At 43.2% G+C, this 18,622-nt stretch overlaps 1 protein-coding gene and 2 long non-coding RNA genes across 5 annotated transcripts in view; 2 read left to right on the top strand and 1 right to left on the bottom strand.

Moving 5' to 3' along the window:
• Positions 1–13,153, top strand: part of LOC122157255 — a 25,637-nt gene extending 12,484 nt beyond the window's left edge. Inside the window, exons 3-4 of the long non-coding RNA XR_006167818.1 lie at positions 1,422–1,535; positions 13,093–13,153. This is a non-coding gene — a long non-coding RNA (uncharacterized LOC122157255). The remainder of the gene's footprint in view (positions 1–1,421; positions 1,536–13,092) is intronic.
• Positions 1–13,686, bottom strand: part of PSEN2 (presenilin 2) — a 23,562-nt gene extending 9,876 nt beyond the window's left edge. Inside the window, exons 1-10 of one of the 3 annotated variants that reach the window (XM_042812748.1) lie at positions 13,582–13,686; positions 9,076–9,272; positions 8,142–8,371; positions 7,070–7,211; positions 6,590–6,657; positions 5,448–5,668; positions 4,507–4,605; positions 2,628–2,705; positions 952–1,065; positions 293–411 (exon numbers count right to left, since the gene is read on the bottom strand). In XM_042812748.1, the coding sequence (XP_042668682.1) occupies positions 293–411; positions 952–1,065; positions 2,628–2,705; positions 4,507–4,605; positions 5,448–5,668; positions 6,590–6,657; positions 7,070–7,211; positions 8,142–8,371; positions 9,076–9,219 (1,215 nt within the window). In that variant the 5' untranslated portion in view covers positions 9,220–9,272; positions 13,582–13,686. Of the gene's footprint in view, positions 1–292; positions 412–951; positions 1,066–2,627; positions 2,706–4,506; positions 4,606–5,447; positions 5,669–6,589; positions 6,658–7,069; positions 7,212–8,141; positions 8,372–9,075; positions 9,273–13,069; positions 13,149–13,581 lie in introns of those variants that run through there. The other 2 variants (XM_042812765.1, XM_042812756.1) reach the window with 2 other exon arrangements.
• Positions 13,209–18,622, top strand: part of LOC122157248 — a 21,044-nt gene continuing 15,630 nt past the window's right edge. The window contains exons 1-2 of the long non-coding RNA XR_006167814.1: positions 13,209–13,321; positions 15,827–15,968. This is a non-coding gene — a long non-coding RNA (uncharacterized LOC122157248). The remainder of the gene's footprint in view (positions 13,322–15,826; positions 15,969–18,622) is intronic.

The raw sequence follows: 18,622 nt of genomic DNA, 5'->3' as shown, positions 1-18,622 counted from the left end.
GTTGCTGTTTTCCTTCGGTCTGTCTGACCAACACCATCTCCACATTTGGCTCTGCTCTGAGGAGTCCTCCCTCCCAGCCTATGTCACCCAGCTTCTCCTAGAAGGCACTTAAAGCCTGTCTTTATAGACAGAGTGCTGAGCTAGGAAATCCACGGGTGCTTTCACCTGAGCACCCAGGACATTGCCTGGAGTGATTTAGCAGTTGTTAGCTGTTTGTACTCGTCCTTAGCTGTAGGCAATATACTGCTATGCTAAATAAGACCATGGCAGTTTCAAAAATTTGCTCACTTACTATGAGAATGGCCACAAAGCAGGCCAGTGTAGTATTCCAGTCTCCACTAGGTGTGGCAGCTGCTTTCCCAACCAGCACACTGTAAAATATGAAGTCTCCAAGGCCCAGTTTCACACCTCCTACAAGAAGTGGAAGGGAAAAGAAAACAAGTCTTACTTCTCCTGTTTTGCTTCCTCCTGAACCAAGTCTTGTACCCTGGGGACCAGGCAAAGGTTGCTAGTCCTGGCTACTAACCAAGCTAAACCTTTGGCATTCTGCAGAGGTAAAAGGGATTACCTCCAGAGATTACTGAGGAAGCCAAGACTTCCAACTGTTCTTCTGCAATTATTTTTTGCATAACCTAATTCTCAGAGGTGCTTCTTTGTGCTGCCCTCCAGCTGAGGAAATGTGAAGACAGAATGGAGGGGGGTGCAAGGGGAAGAAGGAACTGCTTAAGTTGTCTGCGTAGCCAAAGGCATGTCACTGCAACCACAAACCCAGAACAGATACTGCAGCAGCAACTAATAGAGTCAGAATAGGACCTCAATTCCTCAGCAAGTCACAGCTTTTCAAGTAAACTGCAATTAGGCCCAAATGAGTTACAGTGTTAACCACCAGGAGTACAAATGCCAGGCCATGGTCCTGACTGCACTGAAAACAATGTATCAAGCTTCTCTTACGTTCCTCCTCTTCCATTTCCTCTAAAGTGATGGGATGGCTGGGAGCAGGGCTCCTTGTGTCCAAAATCTGGGAGTCTGAATGTGAAGTGCTACTGTGGTTCTCTCTCCCATCTTCTTGTTGGTTCCACAAACATAGGCCAAGAAGGAAAAAAACAAAACAAAACAGTCAATCATAGACATTCAGTGTCTTTGGTGAAAACATGCGTGTTGTTATTTGGAACAGTCCAGATGGTTGCATGCTCACAGCTCGCTTGGCTGCTATCCAGGAGTTCAGTGTCCTAAACAGGTGAGTAAACGCACAAAATTAAGCATTTATCTACCAGTCATTAAAGACGAAGGGAGATTTCACCTCAATTCTCAGTCTCTGGATCAAACTGTCAGACGTACTAGTATCTGCTGTCTGTGAAGGCTAAAGTGACAAGTGAAACTGAGTAAAGTTAACACATAGCGCCATATTGTTACTTCTTTAGGGTGGAAGTGCTCAGGTAGCACAACAAAGAAGTGGATGACTAGGAGAACAGCCATTTGTGAGAAAAGTTCTGCCCTGAATCACACTGACATTGGAGTTGGCTGATCATGCACAGGTAAGTAGACATTTCCTTCTTCACAAGTTTTTTATTGTTGTTGGTTTTGGTTTTTTTCTTTCTTATAAATCCTGTTAAACACATCTAACCAACAGCTTTCATCTTTCCCATGTGCTTTTAGAAGCATCTGATCTGTGAGACATTACTCTAGCTGACAGTTCAGATTTTTCAGAAGCACTCTACAAACTTTCCAGTTCATGTCAGCCTGACTGGATGCTGCCACTGCAGATGCAAGCAGACCATTACCTGGGACAGACAGTTTCCACTGATGCATTCAGTAAACCCAACAGTGTAGTTTGCCTCTGCTCTGTGCTAGATTTAAAAGTAGGATTGTGTCCCCGTGGTCTGTTGTATATCTGTTACTTCAGCCTGAAAATAAGCAGTATGTTCCATTGTAAAACCTCAGAACACAGTGTATTTCTTTAGCATAAAAAGCTGCTCTGAAGTGCAATAGGACCAGATAGAAAAAAAGTCAGATTTTATTCAATCACTTTCAAAACTGCAGTTTAATTTGCATTTTAAGCAGTGACACACAAATTGACACAGGACCAGCTAGAACGTAAAATTGGAACACATCAGCTACTGCTGTGTAACTGCCCAAACCTCTACCCAAGGGTAATTGTAAGAATGTCCATTTTCTTTGTCACAGTAAGCCAGATTGAACTTAGAGCTAGGTTAGAGCACATCTGTTTCATGGCAGTTATATGAACTGAAATGCACTCAGGTTCACAGTTCATTGGCATCATTGTTACAAGCCTATGTTGTAATTAACCATCACCAACTGGTAAAGCTGTTAAACAAAAAACTCAGAACCCGCTTCCACCTTTGACTTCAGTACATCTCAAGATGGGTTTTTGTTAGTGTGAGTAAAGGCAGCTTGAATACTGGAACACCCAGCATCATCTAATAATTTTCGCTGCCAGTTCAAAGAGGAGGGTTTAAGAACAGCATTAAGTTCTGCAACTAACGGAGCAATACTACAAAAAAGTGTATCCTTTGAGATTCAAGGGCTTGCATTTGCTTGCAGTTGCAAACATACGTATTATTTCCATGGGCCACTGCTCTATATAGGAGAGTGACACGCAAGCATACCTGCATCCCACATCTGTTGGCTTTGTCCTTTTGCTGCCGTGTCTGGTTTTGCCATTCCAACTGTCCATATCATGGCAGCTAGAGAGAAAGAGAAGAAAGAGAAAGTTATCAGCTGCTTAGAATACCAGTCACTGTAGCTCAGAGCAGTTAAGTATTTAGCTATCACTGAAAACATAAACACTTCCCCTTGTAAATGCTACTGGCTTTCAGTTTGTTTCCCTAGTTCCTTAGAAGGCAAGGTCAGAGCAAGTTAAGACAGTGTATCTGTTCAATTTTTAAGAGTCTCAGAGCACAAGTCAGTATTGTCTTCTCTATAGGCTGAAGAAAGCAAAAATACGAAACAAGGGTCCTCATCTCCTTTGTTTTCCTCCTGGTTTCTGTCTCATCTGTTCAAAGGGAACAGTTGCACCGGAAATGATGCTAGTACAAATGTTAAGTTGGTTCAGTTGGTTAAGTTGGATGGCATGCTCCCCCTCTTCTGCTAAAGGTAAATCACACAAGCGAAAGACACATTGGAGCTCAGTGCTGGTTTTCTTTCTGCCTTTTTCTTTGTTATTATTTTTCCTGTCAAAATATGGGCAATTTCTGTTTTGGTCCCAAGAACAACTGAAGAATGTTTGCGGGTTTATTCTTGAGATCCCTAATTTAAGAAGGGATATGAGCCATTCTGAGATCAGTGGAAGGGAACTCAAATCAGCTTTTTAAAGTGTACATCAGTCTTCCTGTTTTCACTGAAGCTTAACTAAACTAACAAAAAAGCCAAGGCAAACAGTGTCTGCTATTCCATTACAAGTTCAGCCAACGTGATGTTTTTACATCTAGAGATATCCACAGAATGTGGTCTTGCAATGGAGACACTGTCGTTCCGCACAAGAACTTGTGGTTCAGTATTTATTATTTGTTGAATTGCATTCTCCTTGAAGGAAACTCTTGCATGTTAACTAAAACATCTAGGAGGCTTCATCTAGGTCATCTCAGGCCAACGTAACAGAATCTCAAATAAAAAGGACTTATGTTTCACTTCCATTCCAAGCTGAAGTCAACTGAACCTCTACTTGGAACACAAAAGAGCATTTATATAGCACTAAATACTTGAAAAACCATAACAGCCAAGTTGTAGGCATCCTCAGCACGGCACCGAACGTTTGGAAATAGCCTTTCATCCTCAGAAAGACATAATGGAAGTCATTGAGGCCCATGAAGCACATGAGCCCAGATCCTGGGAGTCCTACGTCTCCCACCTTCTACCTAACCTAATCTTAAGCATACAAATACCTTTGTGGACAAGGGTACAGGACACAGCTAAGGGCACTGCTAAGCAGCCTACAAAAGCCAGTGAAGGGCTGACTGATTTTGTTTACAAAGCAATATTTGCATAAAGCCACTTGAAGGGAGCAGCCACACAGTGAGAAAACAAAGCAAGTACATTCTAAGCACTTCCATCTACACTGTGCACAGAAGAGAAAGCTACAGGAAAAGATGGAACCTCTTTAAACACTTAAGTATGTTTATAAAGCACATGCAGAAGGAATATGGGTACTGAGAGGGCATCATCTAACTAAATAACTTTGCAAACACTGCTGTCCACACAAAGCTTTTGTATGCAGAACAAAGAGGCACGTTCTGTAGTGTATTCATGGAAAGACAAATTGACTTTTGAATGCTTCAGCTTCACAAGGCAAACCTGCCCCTGCTGCAGCTAATTAGAGTTAGTACCATTTAAGTGATAAACAAGATCTTCCACAAACAGTGTTACAGGACATAAATGCACACCAATCTGAGGGCAAGGAAGTAACTAAAATAGTGCTTATTGATTTGAGACAGAAAATGGCTGCAATTTTAATGTGGTTAAAAACATCAATATTTTGATCTTACTCACAGGAATATATTAATGCAGGAAAAATGGGCTCATTTCTCTCCTGTGCAGTTTCTACCAGCATTCTCAGTGGCCCCTTAGGACAGAGAACAGCAATCAGATCTGCAAAGAGAAAGGGGCCAGACAATCTCATCTTAAGCTGCAACACATTTTACATTTCTAGTGCTTAAAAAACTATTTATCCCTCATACTGGCATCTATCAGTATTTACTGGATAACTTCCTGAATGGAGTTTCCTGCCACTCTGTGTAATTCCAGCTGCTAGTCTCTAAAGACATGTTTCACTTAATTACCATCCCCAAGGCTTAATATGACAATTAAGAATTTTCATTGTGTTAATACTTGAGTTGTTTTTTTGTTTGTTTGCTTTGAGAGCACATTATTTCTATGAAAGTAGATGACAGATTACACAAAATAGTTTAGAGAAGGACTGAGAGTACTTTATGTTCTACAATCTGTCACTACATACACTAAGTCTATTTTTCAGGTGAATCAAGCCCTTTGGTCCAATTCCTCTTTGCTTACTCTCTATCTCTGTCATAACTCCTCACCAATCTAAATGTTACCTTGCAGATACCTCCTGTTCTGCAGGTTCCCTTCAAACTTTTAACTCATACCAAAATCTATGATTTCTTCATAATTGCCAATTGAAACCTGCAAGACTATCAGGTTGCTACTGATAAAAATCCAACCATCCCTGCCAACAATTAGATGTGGTTCAGCACTTCCTCAAATGAGCATTCCACTCTAAGGAAGGAATGACATGGTAGAAGTACAGTAACTACATGAACAAGTGAACAAGTCAGGGAATCAACTTAACTGCCCACCTGCCTCTTTCTGAAGCTGTAAGCATGATAAAGTCATTTTCTGAATTGCACACACAGCCCTGAGATTGCCACAGAGTAACTTCTCCATGAGCCTTGAGATTCACAACCTGGACTTACCATAAATAGAGATTGCACCTAGAATCACCCATGCTGACCACTCAGGTAGATATTTAATAAAAACTAATGCCATCAGAGCACTGATCATAATGAGATATGCTTGCTGGAGCTGCAAGGGACCTTTCCAGTGGATACAAATCATTCCAACAGCTCCAAAATTCCAGATGATTAAGATAACCGTGGGGTAATCCATGGCCACATTGTATGTCTTCAACACCTCACTGGAATACAAGAGGGAAATTCAGCTGAGCCAAAAACAAACAAACAAACAAAAAAAAAAACACCTGACAAAAAGCATCTTACTAGTTGTAGTTAAACAAGCCTCCTTTGAGACCAAAAGGAAGCAGGACAGAAGCAGGCCTCATCACAAGGGAACTTGCTTTGCAGCCAGCTGGTGTTCTTAACCCTCTGTTCCCTGCACAGGAAATTAGAAACCCTATGCATGCAGTCAAGGACCATGCTGCCTTAATCCTGAGGAGATTTCAAGGATTTGAGCAGGCCAGATTTCAAGAGTAAATTTAAGATAGGCTATGTGACAGACTTTAGCTAAGAAGTCAAATACAGGTAAACCACGAGAACTATGATGTTCAATACTGAAGATGAATTAAAAATACATAAACTGAAAGTTAAAAACTTTATTCTTTCTAAACTTGGATGCAGTGAAATGAGCTTGAAGAGATACAGCCTGAGGATAAAGTGAGACAAACCAGAGAAGCAGCTTAGCACATAAAGTCCCTTCACACTTGGTTCTCAGAGGCTTCACAAACTGACAGCATGTATTGGGAACCTCTACCTAACCAAACAGTTTGTTATGACAACTCTCAAAACAACTTATAACATATCCTAGGATGCTGACAATTTATACCTATATTTCCTGAGTTGTTATCAATGCACCTCTGTACAACAAGGTTCAGTCAGTTCACGTTATGCTCACTGTATCACTTCCTAGTGAATTTTGTAGAGTATGTACTGTAAAAATCAGGCATTGTCCATTAAAGAATTAGTCTTTCATTTTTATTTTTTAAAAAAAGGTCGCTTTGGAGAAGGGGAAAGACATTCTGTTCATGAAGTTGGGCATTTTCTTCAAAGAGGTGAAAGGGTTAGTTCTGAACAGCCACGTTACCTGCAACATCTCTACTTACCCGAGATATATGTAGGTGAAGAGGAACAGCAACATAAAAGAGGACAGGATTAGCCAACCATGGATGAACTATTAAGGGTAAAAAAAAGACAGTGACTGAAGAGGCTGTTCCTCACTGCACAGTTTGCAGCACTGCATGCACTACTAACAGAACTTTGCATTGTCCAACTTTCTTTTTTCACTTCTCCAGTTTCCAAAGACCTTCCCCACAGCTAGTAAAGGAGGAGAGAGTCAGTTCCTGCTAATTCTCCCTAATTCTTTCATTCTACATTCCATCCTTCTCGTCCACTGGCACCTTCACAGGCAAGAATACTAACTCAGCTTGTCCAGAATTTTACATTGTAGCTTCTCTACAATGAGATTATTGCCATGACTAAGTTTTGCACTAGCCCGTGTGGTGCCTTAATTTCTCACTGACATGCAAGCACTTGAACATGCTTACAGAATACGTGCAGAGAAGGCTCTGTCATGAATGCTTTACCTTATAGCAGCGGTATTTATAAAGCACAACTAAGAACACAGTCATTACAACGATGACGCTGATCATTATGATAGTGTTCAACACCGAGTTCAAGAGACGCTGGCCCACAGATGGGGTATCCTCACTGAAAGGGGTGTAGATCCTGCAGTATAAAGCAAAGCCGTGTGAAGTACATATATTCTCTTCCAAATAACTGCCCTAAGATAAAAACAAATCTCTGTGTGTATGTGGGAAAGAAAGGGAAATATGACTGCCAAGGGCAGTAAACGTGAGATGTATCCTTTGAAGGGGCCAGGCTCCAGTTAATTATCAACTAAAGATTACTTGTTTTAAACAAAAGCACATTCCTACAGAATAGCTGTGGCTGGCAAAGCTCTAAAGAAAAACTCCGAGAGCATAAGTGACTAAGTCTGAGAATTTTTCTCCAGGCCACTAATTTTTACTTCATGCCTCTGGACCCTCTTCATGATAATGACAAGGATACATCCCAGGTGTTGCTCCGCAATAGGGAATCCAGTGTCATAGGCTGTTTTACTCCTTTTCATCACATTCCTTCCCCCCCATTTTTCTTTGGTTCCATTTATCTACCCACCGTGATAAGTGGGGTCAGAGCCCCAGGAACACTCTTGGACACAATCAGCAAGAGCTAGATGGAATTATGTATCCACACCATGAGTCTTTAAGAAACAAAAATGTCATCAGGAAATGAGACACTCATCCAAATGAACATGCTATTCCCTGATTGCTGCCAGCCACTGAGTGAACAGACTAGGAGTTAAGCCTGGGTCTTTTATACCGCAGTATGAAGCAACTTCATTACTATGCTACTCACAGGCTAATGCCTAATGACAGTACTAATGAATCAGTGTAACGCAGGTACAGAAAAAAAACTTACTAAAAATATGCTGCGTTCATCTTTGGCCTTGGTATGCTTACACAGCCACCTTTAGCTGTGTAAAGGCTCCCCCAGCCTGCCAAGAAAGCACTCTGTGTACACATACACGTGCGTGTGGAACATGTGTAATACTAGGGATCCCATGTACTCTGAGGCTGTTTTGAAGACCCCACTTACAGCTGCCCGTTTTTCTCCGTATAGAAGCGCACTGACTTTATGGTGGCGACGACAACAATCATACAAAGGGTGACAGGCACAAAAAGCATGATTACATGCTTTGCTCCATATTTCAGAGTCAGTTCCTCCTCTTCATTTTCCAAGGCACTCTCTCTCACTCGAACATCCGAGTCAGACGCATCCTCATCAGCAACATTGTTTGCGCTACGGCTGCTACCCGTTTGCCTCTTCTGAAAAGAAGAATTAGCAAATACGTGAGACTTTTTCCTTCGTGCTCAAAGCTTCACTCCATTATATTGGCTGAGGCTTCTGTGGGCAACCACAGCACACCAACTTGTTCCTAATAAGATGGTACCGACTGAGCAATGCAACTAGAAATTCCATTACAGACAGGCTGCAACAGAGTTTTTAATAAAGAACCATGAATATGTGAGGGCTCTTCAATGCACATACGGAGAGACAGACACATACACGGACTGACATGAAGGACAAGGTGCAGAGAACTGGGAGAGAATAAATTCTATCTAAGGTAGTATAAAAGCCTGAGCGATTCCTGCTCTCACGGCAGCACTGGGCGTGCTTTACCATGCTGCTTCACTAGTGGTAAAACTAGATTTTGTTCCAACACTTCTGGCAAAACAAAAAGGCTGGAAAGGATATCCTGCAAGAGTCATATGTACATCACATCCCGATTAAAAGCTTGCATCTTTACCAAAAGGAAGGAAGGGGGAGGAGTATGTATGAGGAGTAAAAAAGGGGAAAGTCACAGTGGAGGAAATAGGAACAGGCATTACAGCTCCTGGCCAAGGGCAGCAATAACATAGGCTATAGCCAATCTTAGAAGACAGCCTGCTGGGAGGGACTGAGGTGGGTAACAAGACAACATTTATCCTCATACCCCACTTCTTTACTCCCAAGAAGGGTGCATACATACCCTATGTGTCTGTGCTTCCCTTGTTTCTGAGGCCTGCAGACCATCCTGGTAGGAAGGTACTGGAGGGCTCTCTGCAGACATCAGAGATGTTCTCTCATTACAGGGCTCATCCTCACTGTCCGAGTTGTTCATGAACGTGATCATCGTCGTTTGCACAGGGAGCACTCAGGAGGGGCTCAGCCAAGCACTACACAAGACTTGAGAGGACAAGGGAAGCCAAAAGAAAGAGAAACAGTAAATACTGCAGAGCAAACAATTGGAAGCCTGAAAAATAGGCACAATTTCAGCAGGCAGGCTTTGCGACTCCTAGTTGCTGATTTTATCTGCTGTCACATCAGGCACAACAATCCATTCAGTTAAAATCATTTGCAGTTAGGGAGAACAGCAAACACAGCACTGACCCAAATGGACGTGGTCAACTTAACATTTTTTCTCTGCCACAGCTTTCATAGTTTCTGCCTCTACGCTTCACCTCTCCCATTAGCACCCTGATATTCACAAAGGAGATTTCCCAGTGCTTGATATTTGTTTTGTATGAGCCAAACAACATTTCACTTCAAATGCTGGCTGACTGCTAAACAAGTTAGAGAGCTCAGCTCTTGCACAACACTCCTACAAGTGTTAGCAGGTAGCAGAAGTTTCCTGGTAACCTGCAGCCTCAGCTTTACATAAGCCACTAAGCAGGAGTTACATGCTGTCTTCCATGTTTTGACTGTAGATTAACCAGATGAATTTCAGAAGCAGTTCTTTTCTTTGCCCAGAGACTGTTGAGAAAAGAAAGGGAAAGACATGATTTCTAAGTGAGCCACTTCTTTCCCATTCCCTCATATCGCCTTGTGCTTAAAAGCAAAGCCACCTGGATGGGAAACAGCTTTGGCCTCTTTCCACACTATTGCTGTGCAGAATAGCAAAGAAAGGAGCGGTACGGTGCAGAAAGCAAAGGAATGGCTGTTTTTTGTTTGCTTTGTTATTTTTTATTTTGTTTTTAAGGTATCAAAGAGAGGAGGTGTGCTCTGCCCCTGCTGAGGCTAATATAAAACAGCCTTAGAGCTACGATTTCAGGAAGCTCTAAAGATAGGTGATAGCAGAAATTCGTTTTATCACTTATTAAGTCAGCTCAGCAAAGCAGCAGCTTCAGACACCTGATTCTCAGCCACCTATCCATAAGCAAAACAAGAGCATTAATCCAGCTCAGAGAAGGAAGCTGAAGAAGCCATGTGACTTGGACACAGTCACATGGGAATCAAGCACTTGCAGGTCAACCAGTACATTTCACTGTCTACCAGCTAGCCTGAGAGGTCAGAGTAGATGCTTCAAAGCTCCGTGACAGATTCTTGCTTCTCATTAAAGAAACTATAATTCACTTCAGGGGATGGAAGGAGGGAGGAGTGTGAGATTCCGCTCTTACACAAAGCTCTGAACACATCTAGCACCTTCAAGATATTTTAGAAAGCAAACCTCATTCCGCCCAAACAAATTTTCAGACAACTGTTCCTCCCCTGCCTTCTCTTCAAGCTTTTTCCTCTCATTTTGTTCCTCTTTCAGTAATAAAAATTGTACATTTATGGGAAACAAATGCAGGGACAGCCCTGAAACCAGGCCTGTTAGCTTTACAGTGATACCATGTTCTTTCTGAGCAAGGTACCTGACACCAACATTTCTGTACTGATTTTTTTCTTACTGAGGCAGAAATCTCCACTTGCCAGGTGTTTAACATGCTATTTCCACTCAGCATGTGGGGGCTCATAGATCATAGCTGAGAGCCTAGATTCTGGTCAGATTCAGAATCAGAAGATTTAGGCCTTATTTAAAGTAACATACAGATATCATGTGCAATCATACAAACATGACATACTTCTAGACCTGCCTACGGGTTAAAATATGCATGCCATGGGATTCAAAGTGCTTAAATCTGTGAGCTGTGGAATTTAAATAATTCTTAATACTTCCTGATAGTGTCAAGAAACCAGAGAAGGAAAAAAAAAATTAGATTTTATTCTTTCATAGTTCGGGACCAATATTCAGGTTTTAACAACCCAACAAAAATATTAAAGATTTTTTCCTCCCAACATTTAAGAAACTGCAACACAATTGCGCAAAGCAATGCTGCAGATTTCAGAAGCAGAAGCCAATAAGCCTACTTGGTACATCACAGTTGTGCCACAACCACTGGAAGAGTTGAAAACAGACAGCAGAAATATTCCATTAATTCCTAATCCTCATCATTACTTGGAAAAAGTCTTGTGTTATATTACAGGCTGACATTTTTATGCCAGACAGATTCTGTTATTCACTCTCAGAAAGGGCAATGGCAGAGATGTAACAATGTTACAATGTTACATCTCAGATGTTTCATCAGCAGGCAGATTCATACCTGAACTCTGCTTTACCACCCCTTATTTACTGCACTCTGCTTTCAGCAAAAGGTGAAACCGTCTCCAAAGCATTAAGGATTTTACTGGAGCCACTGGCCCACAACAAATCCTCTCAACTAATCCTCTGAAGTTGTATTCACTGCTGCCTTAAAGTGACCTAAATCTGTGTTACTGCCAAAGGGGCTGTCCAACCATCCTCAGCTTGTAGCACAAATGTCAGGTGCTCATTAGAAACCCAGTTCTTTTGAAGAGACAATGGGCATTTGTCTTCCAGGTTTCAGCAGGACTGGCACCCACACTGGCTCCTGAGCAGCCCCACTGCCAGTACTCAGGGTAAGAAACAAGTGCTGGGCCAAGCAAGGGCTTTGAATGAATGGCTTACAGAGGAGGGGAGCCTCTGCTGCACCACTGGCCCCTTATGAGCCAATCTAATGCCACCATTCGTTCATCCAAGCTACACTACAAACTGGCACCAAGGCCATGCTGACTGCCACACAGAGCCTTGGTTTAAGCAGTCTCTCCTTTAAGGACAGAAGGGCACGCCTGGCAACTCCCACAATTGTGCCCTGAGCACAGACTGAGCAAAAAGAAAGGAGAGAAAGGAGAGGCAGAAATCATATCTGCATCTATATTCAGACAACTAATGAGTGGTGTCTACCAAAGGACAGGAACAACAAGTGCCAGTCTTCAAATTTACTCCATAAGTCACAAGTATTGGGCAAGGTTTTCCCCTTTTCCTCTGTGGATGGATACAAACTATTAGGATAGATTCAAAAAATCCTAAGATGTTTAAGAGATAAAAGACCAAACCCTCCAGAAAAGTGGCAGAGATAAAAAAGGGACAAAAAAAGTAGGTCAGGAGTTGAGTACCGCTTTGAATGGAGCAGCTGAAGTGGAACTACAGCAAGTCCTGCTTTTAGAGCAGCCCTGCAAAGCTTACAGAAAGGTCTGAGGTACTGTTTCTCTCTCTGCAGAGGTACTTTGTGAAAGGGACCGCTTTCCTCTGTTGTGATAAAACAGCTTTATGGATTTCACAGAAACTGGGCCTACTCACACAAACATCAGAATCCAGCCTTGGCTTGCCTTTTATTTTCATTCTGCTATGCTGCAACAAACCCAAATCCTTTGCTTTGTATGTCATCCATTGTAAAAAAATACCAATATAAAATACAGCACAAGAGAGCTGCTGTTGTCTGGCAAAATATTTAAACTCTCAAGGAGAGTATTAAACTCCTGCTGGTGCAGGCTGTTCTCATAGATGATAATTAGATGGAGAGAAGCATTTTCCTTTGCTACACTTAAATCAAGAGCAAACTGGACTGACACTGAGAGCCCTCCTGTTCTCCTAAGTTTCAATCACTGCTGTTGGTAAACACAAGAGGAGGAAAACGCTTTTAGAAAGCCTAAGTGACACAACTAAACTATAGGAGAAAAGACTTCCAGATTCTTGCCAAGCCGTGCCCGCCGCTGCAATCACAGCTTACTTGGAACGCACCTCCAAACACACAGGCTCTGCAATTGCCATTCACGTTTCACTTCGCCCCAGAGCGCAAAAAATAACAAAGCCGGGGGTGCTACAGCAAAGACTCGAAGCCCTCTCTCCGCTTTTTAAGGCTCACCAACGCTCTCTCTTCTTCCCAAGGGCACAGCGTGCAGCCGCGAGCCGTGCTCTGCGCGGGACTCAGCGCCCTCGTCCATCCGAGCGCACGGCCGGCCGCATCCCGGCGCGCCGTACGGAGTTGGCGGCGGGCAGCAGGAGAACGGAAGGCTTACCGAAGGAAAAGGCGAGCCGGAGCCTTACGATGCCCCGTGGCCCAACGCCACGTCCCAGCGCAGCTCCAGGCAGGCGTACCGCCCGGGAGAAAGCAGAGGTATTTGATTTTCTACTTTACACACGTATGTTAGCGTTATGCCACGCGCGCAACCACACAGTTCCCACCAGCATGAGCCAGCAAAGCTGCCGGACCTACTTGCTGCCTTGCCCTGCCTTCACGCCGGGCCCAGCGCGGAGCTGAGCGGCCGCACGCAGCGCCGCGGCAGTCCCGCGCCGGAGCCCCCCGCCCACCCCTTAAGCGAGCCGGCTCAGGCGGAGACCCCGCGGCTGGTGCCCGATCCCCCCCCCCCCCAATACCTGCGCTCGGCCCGCACCCGGCCCGGCCGGCCTCCCCCTCTCTCCTATCCCATTGGCTCTAGGGTGTTCTGGCCGCACCGCTGGCCGCGGGGACGATTGCTCTTCCGCCGTGATTCGCCTCTGTGACTGCCGCTCAGCGAGTGTCTCCACCCATCCGGCAGTCTCCTCCAATAGGAGAGAAGGGTGGGAAGAGGAGCGGCCAATAGGGAGGGAGCTCTCCCCACGCTATCCCCGGCGGTGGAGGTGCCTGTCATGGCGGGTGGTGGGGGCTGTGGAGATCGCGGGCAGCCGTGAGGAATAACGTGACATTGCAAACGGTTTAGCATTATTTGGTGCGGATGTAAGAAGTTTTTATTTTCAGAGTGTAAGTGTTTTTGTTTTATAAAGTCGAGTAACAGCGAGCAAAGTAATAGAGTGTTTCCAGTCAGCACACGAGCTGCTCCTGTCCCTCTTGTTACCTTTGCTGTGCAGAACCGTCGAATCTTAACGGTTGGAAAAAGCCGCTGTGTGATTGTGTCTAACCAGTAACAGCATGGAAGTCACATCCAGGCAGCTCTGTAGCACTTCCTCATCACTTTGTGTCTCTGCCCTCAGTGCCGGAGCCGCTTCCCTCTGCTGCTGCCGTTCTTAGGAGGAATATTAAGCACAGGCGTGCAGTATTTAAGCACGTTTACTTGGTGCCATCACTGATATTTGAGCTTCAATTGTGACAAGTCATTTCATTTTAATAGGGCCTTGTACCACCTTCACTGCCAGCCTTCTTGTCCTGTAGCTGGGATGGGGTCAGCTGGCCTCTATGGGAGGCCCTTGGAAGCTGGGCTCGCAGCTTTGTTCTCAGAATGACTTCTCTGGAGTGTGAAGACCTCAGAAAGAAGAATATTTAAAAAGATTTCTAGCTCTCTAGCCTGAAGGTTAGAGACTAAAATTTGGCTCATCTCAGCATTCCTTTTCTATACAAGTGGATAATATGATGGCAAAGGGTATTTCAGTCCATCCTTTCCTGAAAGATGTTATGATACAGCTTTCAGTTGGAATCTCCTGTAACATGTTTGGGTTTTTTTCTTGCTTTTTTTCTAACTGCATCACATGAGAAGCATCTGACCCAAGAGCATGTTAAAAGACTCTTTGAACAGCCTCCCCACACACTGTATTATATGGCCATCAAAATATTCCTGCTTTTTCTCTCTTTAAACAGATCTGTGTAATCATTTGCTTGAAGGATCTCTCACAGATAATGTGAAGTGTGCCAGTTCCTAAAATGGCAGTGTGACAAGCTGCATCACAGCTTTTTGATTTGGGGGATCGCAGTGCCTCACTAAAGTGCATAAGGACATTCCCTGGGGGTTGCTGTAATTTGATTCCTTTTTGTACCTTTCAATAGGAGATCTTATGAGTTTTTGGTCATAAACTGTTACAGTCATCCAAATGTATCAGAAGAATTGCAACCCTTAGGAGGGTATAAATAATATCTGTAAACAGAACTACTGATACAAATTCAAACACTGCAATGCTCTTGTGCCTATCCAGAAGGTCTGAGTAGGGTCAGGCCCAGCATATCTGAGGTTTTATGCTAGAATAGACAGTACTTTGAAATACATTCACAAAATATCTGAAGTCCCTCAGATCTTGTTGTTAAAAGCACATCCAAACTGTGTGGCAGTACTGACGAGCGGGCAGTTGACACTTTGCTGTGGATGTTCATGTACTACACGTCTCCTATGGTATTAAACAGATCAAAGGTCATTGTAGTCCACTGATTCCAGCATTTGTAGCATTATGGAAACTTTGTAGATGACTGCTTTCTCATGTATGTAGAAATGAGTCAAACATGAGAGCTCAATTAAACAGACAAAGCCAAGGTTAGGATAAGTAAGTCTGTCCTGTAAGGATAACAGGAATTAAAACTGCTTAGGTCTGCAGTCAGAAAGCAATTGGTGATACATCCAGATCAATGCAGTACCAGCAAAGTCTTGCTTTGCTTTGAGCCTTACAAACTTTGCAGGACCGTTAAGCACAGGTCTAGGGTGGGAGCAGGACTGCTCCAATGGGAGCAGCAGCAAAGGGAATTTCCAGCTGCCACAATGCCCTCTGGACCACTGTGCCATTTAATCTGCTTCTTCTGTCTCTTCATGTATTTGTTTTGTACAGTTTTGCTAAAATGTCAAATATCTCCTTAGGAAACAAATACATTAACTTGAAAAGAAGTATTACGGCTTTAATGGTTGGTATCTCTTTGGCCGTCTAGATCTCAGGACAAGTCCTTCACACAGTCTCAGGCCCCAAGAAGTCAGCAGACCTATTCACATGACTGGGAAAACTTCAAGTTAATGCCACTCTGCACTGCCTGAAGCCAATGGTGAACCAGTAAGGACTTCAGCTGAAATAAGGTCAGTCCAAGGAAAAAGGAAAAGACATGTCTAACAGCTTTTAAAAATGCACCTCAGACAAAAGAAGATGTTCACTGTAACAGCGCAGGGGACCCTGAACAATTTACTTGGGCTCTCTGCTTATGTAGTCACTGTGGGGAGGACATGGATGAAGCGTGTAAATTATACATTAACATTCAAAAAAATGCTTCCTCTTTCTATTTCAAGGAGGTTCACTGCCCCATATCCTACGAAAGAGAGCTTTGCTATACATACACTAGGGGGCAGAGGCTTTCTGTGCATGGACGTTGCTGTAGCTAGGTTAGTTGTTCGACATGCACACATTTCCACTCTGAACTCCATTACACTACGTGATAATCCTTGGAGATTTTATTGTCATCAGATTCTTACAAAATACATTGTGTGGTCCTATTGCCCTCTGTTGAGAATTTATCTGTGAAATATCACATGTTACAAACATCCTGACGGTAGCAAAGCAAATGTTTTGAGACCTGTTGTTTGCCAGATTACACCATGCCATGGGGCACTTGGGTTCAGCCCTGCTGGTTTCTCTTAGCGCGGTCCAGTGTTCTCAGTGCTGGAGTTGCAAATGTAGCAACAATAGCAAGAAATCTGAGTGAATGTACTGAAAAGACATTTTTAATTCCCCTGCATGGTAAGTGGAAAAAATGTCCTATTTTGAGTTTTGTTTTAAAAAACAAACAAACAACAACAACAGCAACAAACCAGCAGGACTTTATTTCCTGCGATTTCTGAAATTCGCTCCTGTCTTCTGCTGAGCAGCAGCTTTCCAAAGGATTTGTTGTCATACTTCCGTAAGTTTCTCTACGTGGAAACACTTAGCATAGTTTATCTTATTAACTTTTAAAGTAAATTAATTTAGTTTGTTTTAAAACCCTTCCCCTTCAGCAGGAGCAGCCATTCCTAAAATAGCCTTCGCTGGCATGCAGTTTATTTAACTTTGCATTAATAGCATTTAATCAAGCCTTAAATTAGGTTTTTGAACCAACTTAGATAAACTGAATCAAGCCAGTTTGATTTTTCAGTTATGCAGTAGCTGAAGAGTCATTTCATTTTGAGATAAACGAAATAAGAGATTTTACATAGGGGTTTTCTACTGATCAGACAAAGCAGTTTTAAGTTAACCCTACAGTTAAACCACTGGGGCTTTCAAAACCGTAGAGCTTTATTATTCTTCTTGCACAATGAAACTGTAAGTAAATTGAAAAAAATGCGCCGAAAGATTTTTTTATGTATCAAAGATGTTCAGGTATATGTCTCAAATTAAAAAACAGTAGTAATTGGTACCTCCTCATCCCAAAATGGGCCTGGGGGTGTGTGCTGAGCACCCCAAAACACCCCCATTGTGCAGAGTCCCCGAATGGCAAAGGAAGGGGATGCAGACCTCCTCTCAACCCATAAGCACTCCAGGTCCCTTCAAACCATCCCCAGCAAGGGCTTCCTTTTATTTCTTTGCAGCACTCCATTTTGGGGCTTTTATACACGTATAGATGGCTGTACAGTGGGTGGCATGAAAATGAGGCGTGAAAAAAAAAAGGATACCTTCCAACCCAAGCCATTCTACAGTTTGTCTCTGTAACTTCCCTCCTTTCTTCCCATGTGACAAACATAAATTGCTTCATGAAGAATTTCAGAAGGTAATCATTTTTACATGCTGCAAGGTGTTGCACTTTGCTGATGAGTCACACTTCTGTAATTTTTTGTAGGCACTGTTATGCTTGCCATTTTCCATTTCACCGCCATTTTTCAACCAAATCATCTTGGTGTTCACATCTTGCCGTGGTGATATCACTGTACATCTCACAGCTGTTTTCATATACCAGCAGCAAGTGTTTCTAGGGCAGCAAAATGTTGTAGGCACTATGGTCATAAGCAGTCTTCATGCAACAGTCATACTGCAGTTCTCATAGACAGCCCAGAGTTGACTGCAGGTGCTTAAGCACTACCAATTTGAGCCTGGCTGTGTTTGTCTCCCAAAGCCCTGTTAGAGCCTGCAGGTCATTTCAGCCAGGTCTGGGTTTAAGCACAGCTGCTATTTAACAGCATAGTGAGACACAGTAGTCAAGGAGAGAGAATAGCACATAGGTCTGACATTGTCAAGGTAAAGTTAGCCTGTCACAAAGTCATTACCCAATAGGGAAGTGCAGACAAGAGGCCAGTGCAAATAAATAAAAATCACAAACATTCAGTTGAATGCAAGCTATGAGTTTTCCTAAACGTCTCTCTTATCTGTGGAAGTGTAGTTGATTTTTCTTAAATCCATACAAGGAACTGAGTATTTGCACAGTACAAATAGCAGCAGTGTGGTTGTCATGTAAGGAGAAGGGAAAAATAGCAGGATGGAGAACACACTGTGATTGAGCCTATGTGAGCATCTGAGCTGCATCAGAATTTGGATCTGTGCTCAGTGAGGCAATTTGAATTCACTGATGGGTCCTGCAAAGCAGCCCCGTGAAAATCCAGGAGGGCAGTCTACTTCCTGGATTTCCATGCTTTCTGCGTGGTTCATTCAGGAGCTTTTCTGTGCTCAAAATCTTTGGTAAAAGAGCAGCACTGCTCTGTGGACACATTGCCTGGTAGTCACTAAGGAGTCCTAGCATCTGTGCTGTCAGAGAAGGCAGCATAAAACTCAG

This window comes from Centrocercus urophasianus, unplaced genomic scaffold, assembly GCF_019232065.1.
Source record: "Centrocercus urophasianus isolate 14NV4802_14NV808 unplaced genomic scaffold, USGS_Curo_1.0 seq_10, whole genome shotgun sequence".
Taxonomy (NCBI): Eukaryota; Metazoa; Chordata; class Aves; order Galliformes; family Phasianidae; genus Centrocercus; species Centrocercus urophasianus.
The sequence above is the reverse complement of the archived record's forward strand: the minus strand, read 5'-3'. Positions and strand labels throughout refer to the sequence as shown.